General features: G+C 37.3%; 1 protein-coding gene across 1 annotated transcript; it reads left to right on the top strand.

The window, feature by feature from the left end:
* Positions 1-6701: 6701 nt before the first annotated feature.
* Positions 6702-7917, top strand: LOC120146491. The gene is made up of 2 exons (XM_039160028.1): positions 6702-6778; positions 7224-7917. The coding sequence occupies exons 1-2, from the start codon at positions 6702-6704 to the stop codon at positions 7915-7917; spliced, it is 771 nt and encodes a 256-aa protein (XP_039015959.1).
* The last annotated feature ends 1117 nt before the right edge of the window (positions 7918-9034 follow it).

Raw genomic sequence — 9034 nt, 5'->3', positions numbered from 1 at the left:
ATTTTTTCGTTGCGATTTTCATTTCGCATTGCGATTTTCATTTTGCATTACGATTTTCTCGTTGCGATAGTCAGTTTCGTGTTGCGATAGTCTGTTTTACCTTCAACATAATGCAGATTGAAAATCAACAAATCAACTATTACATTTCAATCAATTAAGCAAGCACAAATAAGAATTATGTACACATCAATTAAACAAATCAACATTTACAAATCATCTTTTACAAATCAATTAAACAATCAAAAAATAATAATAATTCTTATTTCTTCATAAATAATTGAATCAATGAATCAACAACTTTGTGACCCCGTACATCCATTTCACGCAGCTCACTTAAGGATTAACCTGCAGAAACCAAACATTTGCTCAAACAAGACTTCCTACACATCTAAAACCTACAAACAACAAATTATTGAATTCTAGGTACTTAACCAAACATTTTCAAACCAAAAGGAGTATATATGTTAACAAAACTTGCATTTAACTTACCAATTAACAATGGACACTTTCATAAGGCGGATGCAGGTAGGCAACGTCTCGAATATATTGCTCTAGCCATATAATGCCGAAACCACAAGCCTACTGCAGTTCTATCTCTATCTGTGGGAGGTAGAAACTCTGTGCTTCCCGTCGTCAAACGCGCCAAGCACAAGCATACGAGAGGACCATAATCCCCTCTGGCTCCCGGCGATTGTTGTGGCACGGTCTCGTCTCTGAAAACTGTGACATTGAACTTCTTTGGCTTCTTGTGTCCAGAATGAGTCCAATAATTAATCCCATCCAAGAATTTAGCCAAATGAGAGCTCCATCCCTTGATCATATCTCTCAAATCAGACAGTGATATGTAATTTATCATGCTGTCATACACTATTATCTTCAGGGATGGGAGCTGAAGTTGGACGAGAAGCCAATGACGATGTTCCAAAACAGGGATAAACACCTGCAATCATAAGTAATAATTCATTTATTTGCGCACTTATTTATGAAAACCTTTAAAAAATTTAAAAAATAAACACTAACCGTATCGACCTCCCACCATGCAGGATAAAGTTTAGCTTGTCCATTGCCCAACAAAAATGATTCATCTCGTTGATTCTTCAAGTGAACTGCGTGAAAAGCCGCCGGCATTATTGTATATCGCGATTTTTTTTATTTTTCCTAAGCTTCCTTATTATTAGTAGACGTGACACCCACGCATCGATATGCTGTTTTACAAAAAAATACATATATCAGTGAATTACATTAATTTTTAAAAAAATTAATCAAAATCATATATAAGACAAATATAATACTTACCTCCCCATCGAAATAGCCACTGTCTTCAACCCCTAATAACACACCCCACCAAGACCGATCAAGCAACAAAAACATTTCATCGTTGAGTTTGCTTATGTCAGTGTAACACCTTTGGCTCCGCTCATGTAGATAAAAATCAACTGCGGTCTTAGCCCAAAGGGTATTATCCACAATTATTTCCGGTAGTTGTCTCCTCTCCACTTCAGATACCGGAAGGGTACTAGCCGGTAACTCATACGAGAGCCAACTCTCATCCATCATGTCCGGAACCGGTGGGGGTTTCTCAATACTTCGATATATTACCCCATGTGAATCGGGCTCTGGAATGGTGGGAGGGACCTCTTCAACGATGAGAGTGGCCTCTTGAACGGTGGGGGGGGACTCTTGAGGGAGGATAGAGGCCTCTTGAACGATTGGAGGGGACTCTTGAGGGATGACAGGTGAGTCGGGCTTCTTCTTACGGAGTCTTCGCACCATTGGGGTGAACGGAGACGTAATAGCACGTCCGCGCCGTCTGATGCGTGAACTCCGTCGTGCAAGGAAAACCCGACGTAAAGCATCCACCTTATCGGGCCGCTAAAAAAAATTAATACATAAATCAGTAAATAAACAGACATGATATTAAACAAAGACAAATATGTTTCAAACTAGCATTGTATTCACCCAAGTCATTATTCTATCATAGTTCACAAAATGCTCAGATAACATTCCAGAAGTAAGCACTTATATAAACATTTAAAAGGACAACATATATAAACATTCCATAAGAAGAATAGTTTACTTTCGCAGCACGAAACTTAAAATTGCAACGCGAAAATGACTATCGCAACGCGGAAATGGCTATCGCAATGCAAAATGAAAATTGCAACAACAAAATCGCAATGCGAAATGAAAATCGCAACGACAAAATCGCAATGCGAAATGAAATCGCAACGACAAAATCGCAACGCGAAACACAAATTGCATTGCGATTTTCATTTCGCATTGCGATTTTGTCGTTGCGATTTTCATTTCGCATTGCGATAGCCATTTCCGCGTTGCGATAGTCATTTTCGTGTTGCGAAAGTAAACTATTCTTCTTCTGCAAATTGAAACTTGAATGGATTACATTACTTCAACCAAAAGACAAAAACAAAACCAAAAACAAATACTAACAAAAATAGTTTAGCAGTATTGGCAGCAACCGAATGAATTACGAGTATGAAAAATCTTAAACTTACCTCGTTGCGTAGAGTATGAACCTCATTCTGCAACGATGCTACCATCTCACGTAGAGCGGCTACCTCACCGCGTAATGTAGACACCTCAACACGCCATGTACCATCGTCTTTGCGTAAAGTACCGACCTCCTCACGCAAGGCATTGACCTCATCACGTAACTCCCCTAACTCATTCCGTTGAGGTGGAGGTAGAGAATAGGGAGATAAACGTCGTGGCATCTTTGCCGGTCGCCTATCTTGCGGTGATGGTAGAGAAGAGGCTCGATGATGTGACAGAATAGGTGATGGCTGTCGTTGTGGAGGTGTATAGTCGGGTCGATCAGATGATGGCTCTGGGTGAGGTGATAGCTCTGGGCGAGGTGATGGCTCCCGAAGTGGAGGTTGCTCATCAACCGTTCTATCAAAAAAATGCTTACTAGCTTGCCACCAATCAGTGGCAAGCTCAGCTTCCGTGGGTGTCAGCCTCTGTAGAGGAGTGTTGGCCTCCTAACAATATAAAAGCTCAAACAAAGTTAAACGTGTACTAGTAATAACTTGTTTATAAACATATGATAGTATTTATGTTAACTTACATTATTTATTGTCGTATACCGTAGTAAATCTTCCCATTGCAAGGTCCGTTTCCTCTTCCAGGAAATAGCCCTGGGAATATCATTTGAAATTTTTATTGCATATGTCTTCATGGCGGGAAAGGCCTCAAATATCCAAATCTACAAACAATATAATAACAAACATTAGTAATTGTTAAATAATTACTTATAATTTTGGAAACATTATATAAAAATTCTTACCTTAAAGGCCCAAATAAAGCCTGTCAAAGTGTATTTGGAACCATCGCCATGCAAACTTTTTCGATCATCCAAGGCATACGATAACTTATTCCATGTAGCTTTCCATAAATACGAGCCCCACAGAAACAAGTTCCACGCATTTAGGTCTTCTACCAATTTGATTAGATCATTTGGAATAGGTTGTCTGGCCTCTCTGCCTAAAAAGCCGACATGCAAAAGAATTAGAAGGCATACTCGGACAACGTCGACGTCATCCATCCGAGTAAAACCATCTTTCTTATTCAACAATCTTGTCAGGTCTTCTACGTGTAGATTCGGCCTCTCTAGCTCAAGAAAAACCCGGGATAGCCATGATGGGCGGGTAATGTGTCTAGTGTACCGACCTACATCATCGTGTCCGAAGCGTAGACCGATGATTAAGCAAAACTCCTCCCGCCCAAAACACGTATACGCCGGTGGAAAATCAAACCATATCTCTTCATCACGACATTGTATAGTCTCTGGTAGATCTCTAGTCATGGTTTGAAGAAACAGGTGTGTCAACATCGCATCTCCACCGGGATGTAGTACTTTCAGCCATGGCCCGAAGCATGTATCCTCAAATATTTTTCTTTGTGCAGGTGAAAGCTTCGACGCAATTGTTTTGGCCAGGCTGACTTTATTTCTTAAGGTCAATTGAGCCGAATAAAAGTTCTACAAAAACAATAAACATACTAAGTTAGATATACCAAAAACTACACTGTGAAGATATACCAAAAATAATAATAAACATAAAGAGTAGTAGGTTATTCTTCAAACTTAAATTTGCAACACTGTGAATTTCGTATTTGTCTTTGTTTTTTGGTTGAAGTAATGCAATTCATTCAAGTTTCAATTTGAAGAAGAAGAATAGTTTCTGAAAATGAAAATCGCAACACGAAAATGACTATCGCAACGCGAATTTGACTATCGCAACGAGAGAATCGCAACGCGAAACTAAAATCGCGTTGCGATTTGCATTTCGCTTTGCGATTCTCGATTGATTTAATAAGCAATCTAAGTGAAATGGTATTGAAATTACCAGTAAACTTATCATCAATTTCAATATGAAAAACCTAATAATAATGCAAAAATTTCAAAAAGAAAATAATTAAAAAAACTAACCCTCGTTGGTTGATTTGGTTGATTTTCCATTTCTGATTGTGAGGGTGGCTCTGAGAGATGGAGATAGACGGATTTCGCCGGAGATGGGGACGGATTTCGTCGGAGATGGGTGAGAGAGTGAGAGATGGAGATGGGACTGAGTTGTGATTTTAGGTTTTAGGTTATGAGTTGCGATTACGGGATATACTGTGGACGGTTCAGTGTTCCAATATATTAATATTCATGTTTGGAATTTAAAAATAAAATACTTGGCCAGGATACTAATGGCGCTTTGAAAATCGCATTGCGATTATGTATTATCGCGTTGCAAAAGTCAGAATCGCGTTGCGAAAGTCAGTATCTCGTTGCGATTTTGTATTATCGCATTGCGATAGTAAGTATCGCATTACGATAGTCAGTATCGCATTGCGATTTTCCCAATTCGCGTTGCGATTTACTTATTCGCATTGCGAATTAGGAAAATCGCAACGATACTGTAGACCATCGCAACGCGATTTTCAACTATCGCAACGCGAAATGCAACGCGAATTTGCGATAATGGAGATCGCGTTGCGAATTAGCGATCGCATTGCGATTTTGTTGGTCATTTTGGCAAATCCGGAAAAAGTTGGTTAAAATCGTATATTATATGGGATTTTTGGTCACTGAGGTTATTTTCTCTATATATAATTAGTTGCATGAAAAAATTACTAAAAGTTGGGTGCTATCAGTTTGAAAACAGCTTATTATGAGGAGGGATAGGCTACTTCTCGTGTTGATTTTTCATATTCAATTTGTTTCATTCCAATATCATTTGTAGTGTGTCGATATTAATGTATGATGCTATTTTTATTTATTTGGGGATATTCAATGGTATATTCGTGTCATCATAAACACGTTATTGTATCAAATCAAAGGTGAATAATGTTAAGTTATACCTCGAACTTGGAAGTATTTCATATATTTCGTTAGTGTCATGCTTTGTTGGTTTGTAATAGTTTCATGATATGGTATTCGAGCATTAGATATTAAATTAATAAAATAATCTTAATTAGAAAGGGGGACGGATTAGTTTATAAGCTTCGCTTGATGAATAATTAAGATTCTTGTTATTGATTTATAAAAGTCTAGTGTGCTATTAAATGAAAAGAAATTAGTAAATCGCCTTTATCGATTAGAACCATTAAAATACCCTTATAAATTAAAGCTGTAGTAAATTCTTGAGTAGTGAAATAATAAAATTGTTTTGTGATGTAAAAGCGTTTAAAATACTCAAGTTATATCGATAGTGTAATCTAATTAAAACAAAAAGAAAAATCAAAATAAAATAAAATAATTTTAAAATTAATATATATAAATATAAGCTAAATTAATAATAATTTATTTTGCCACCAAATACACCTACACAAAAATGGTATAAATATGAATCAAAACTCTAACCTTAACATCTTCAATGGAGCTCTTGTATATCGGGTCAAAGCCTACTATTGATCAATAAACTTTATAAGTTAATATGGCAACTAATATAGGTCTTAGGTTTGCATCCTCCTTTCATCATTATTTTCTTAATTTTTACTAATAAAATAATGTTTGGACTCATAATTCTGTCAACCATGACTAGTTTAACGGTTGTTATCTCCAGCATTCTTGTTACCCCTCCGGTAACAGTTGTTAACAACAAATGACTGATTTATTATAATTTAATATAAGACCAAATAAATCAAAATACAAATAAAGGTCCTCTGAATAGACATGTCCTTTAAAGTAATTGAGTATTATACTTTGAAACGAAGATGTTGGAAGTCATGTTGCGATGATGCTCCTCGAACATGCATTATCTATAAACCTGTAAATGGAAACATCTAAACACTAAGCTTTACATTATAAGCATGCTAGACATGCAATTAATAAATATAAGATACTAGATAATATAAACATAAAGGAATAAGTCTAAGCATGCAATGTCATCAATAAGGTAACATGTTAGTCACCTACAGTTTATGATCCACACGATACAATCATCATTCATGGTTTGATTTCTAGCTTAATATTTTATTTTTTAATTGTGGTTAACATCAATTAACATTCAATTCATACATTAAACATATATATATAATATTAACACCTGGTATTGCATAGCAATCAAATAATTGTAATATAAAGGGAAACTCAATCTCACTGATACATCGATAACAATTCTAACTAAGGGTTATATGCTTGTATATTTTGAAGGATACCTACCCATTTGATATACATATTCTAACTTCTAGACATGAATGGGATTCTAGGAAATCTACTTGGGTTGTGCACTATTCCTTGTTGGTGGAACCGTGGTTTGATTAGAATCAAGTAGTCAATCATATACGGTGATATGGTCCAATGGCGTGCGAACACTATGTTCGAATAGTCAGAGAAAGCAGATATGCAGGTCTAATCCTTCATGTCATCTTCTTTCCCCTTTTCTTATGGTTAAGGTTATTTTTTGGAATGTTCAGGGAGCTCGGGACCCTGATTTCAATAGATATTTTAAGTTATTGATGAAGTCTAAATAACCGGATGTTGTTGCTATTTTGGAACCAAGAATTAGTGGTATTGATGCTGATCAGTTTATAAAGAACTCGGGTTTTGAGTTCTCCTATCGTGTTGAAGCTTCAGGGTTTTCTGGTGGCATTTGGATACTTTGGAAGAATTCTTTTCATATTACTATCCTGGTTGTTTCACGACAATATATTCATGCAGCGTGTTCAATGACGGATGTAGAAAAATAATGCTTTATTACGTTTGTTTATGCTAGTCCTGCGATTGGGATTAGAAACAAGTTGTGGAGGCATTTAAAAGAATTGGATCCAGGTTTGGGGTTGCCGTGGTTGCTTGGTAGGGATTTTAATGTTATTAGTAATTATGGTGAACGACAAGGTGGTTCTCAACGGCGCCATGGAGTTTGCGTAAAATTTGGTGAATTTATGTTCGATATAGGGTTGATTGATATGGGGTTTTCAAGTCCAAAGTTCACTTGGAAACGTGGAACCCTTTCTAAAAGGTTGGATAGGTGTATTTGCAATGCTGAGTGGTATGATTACTTTGAAAATTCTGAAGTCTTTCACCTCCAAAAATTGGGTTCGGATCATCGACCCATTCTCCTTAAGTTTGGGGAGCAGCAGGAGGCTTCCCATAATCGATATTTCCGATACATTGATGCTTGGAGTGATCACCCAGATTTCCAAAACTTACTGATGAATTCTTGGAAAAATGATAGAGACTTATACGAAAATATACTTGAATTCCAAGCTCAAAGTACCAAGTGGAATAAAGAGGTGTTTGGGCATATTGGGAGGCGTAAGAATTTGTTGCTTGCTCGAATCCATGAAGTTGAAAAAGCAGTGGATAATTCCAATGATCATGCTCTACTAGATCTAGAGACAAGGCTTAAAAAGGAGTTGAACGTAGTTCTCGCTCAAGAAGAAAGCTTGTGGAACCAAAAAAGCTAGAACCACTTGGATCGCGAATGGGGATAGGAATACCTCTTTCTTTCACGCATCGACTATTAACCGTCGGAAGCACAACACAATTAGTATATTGAAGTTGCCTGATGGTTCTTGGTGTAGTGACTATGTGTTTCTCAAAGATCATGCAATTAATTTTTTCCAGAAACTATTTACGAGCGAGCGAAGGATGCCTATTATTGATATTGGGAGGGGCAATTTCTTTCGTATGGGGATGATGTTCTTCGGCCATTGGTTCGTGATATTTCATTGGAAGAGGTTAGAAGTGTTATCCTTAGTATGGCTCCCTTGAAAGCCCCGGGCGCGGATGGAATCCATGCAACGTTTTTTCAGAAGAATTGGAACACAATTGGTGGGTCAGTTTTCCGATTTATCGATCGATTTTTCAAAGATGGATATATAGCTGATTGGGTAAATCAGAATCTGTTGGTGTTGATCCCGAAGGTTAATAATCAAGTCTCAATTACTCAGTTTAGGCCTATTAGTCTGTGTAATGTTCTCTATAAGACCATTACTAAACTGATTGTATGTCGTTTGAAACCGTTTATTCCTAAATGGGTGGACGAAAGTCAAGCTAGTTTTATTCCAGGCCGCCAGATTACAGATAACATTATTCTTGCCCAGGAGGTTATTCATTCGATGACAAAGAAGAAGGGTATAATAGGATGGATCGCAATCAAGGTGGATTTGGAGAAGGCTTATGATTGCCTGGAATGGAATTATATCGAGAACACTCTTCATGCAATTAGCCTACTGGAAGTACTCATTTCTCGTATCATGTGTTGTGTTAGATCTGTGTCGACACAGATTCTATGGAATGGGGATATTACGGATCCCTTTAAGCCTACGAGGGGTATTCGACAGGGGATCCACTATCGCCTTATTTATTTGTCTTATGTATGGAGAGACTGTCTCAAGCTATAAAGAAGAAAGTAGGTTCGGATGACTGGAAGTAGATTTATCTCTCAAAGGAGGGGCCTGGGTTATCCCATCTCTTCTTCGCAGATGATTTAGTGTTGTTTGCTAAAGCATCATTGGATCACGTTTCGATAATCAAGGGTGTTTTGGACAGGTTTTGTGATGAATCAGGACACCACATTAG

This window comes from Hibiscus syriacus, unplaced genomic scaffold, assembly GCF_006381635.1.
Source record: "Hibiscus syriacus cultivar Baekdansim isolate YM2019G1 unplaced genomic scaffold, ASM638163v2 tig00110927_pilon, whole genome shotgun sequence".
Lineage (NCBI taxonomy): Eukaryota > Viridiplantae > Streptophyta > Magnoliopsida > Malvales > Malvaceae > Hibiscus > Hibiscus syriacus.
Note: the sequence above shows the minus strand (reverse complement) of the source record. Positions and strands in the feature narration are given on the sequence as shown.

Bases quoted from the DNA above. Each gene is read 5' to 3' on its own strand.
- LOC120146491 (XM_039160028.1), top strand. From the start codon at position 6,702: ATGAATGGGATTCTAGGAAATCTACTTGGGTTGTGCACTATTCCTTGT. The intron at 6,779-7,223 runs GTAGTCAATCAT...TGTTTATGCTAG, and splicing joins CGTGGTTTGATTAGAATCAA to TCCTGCGATTGGGATTAGAA.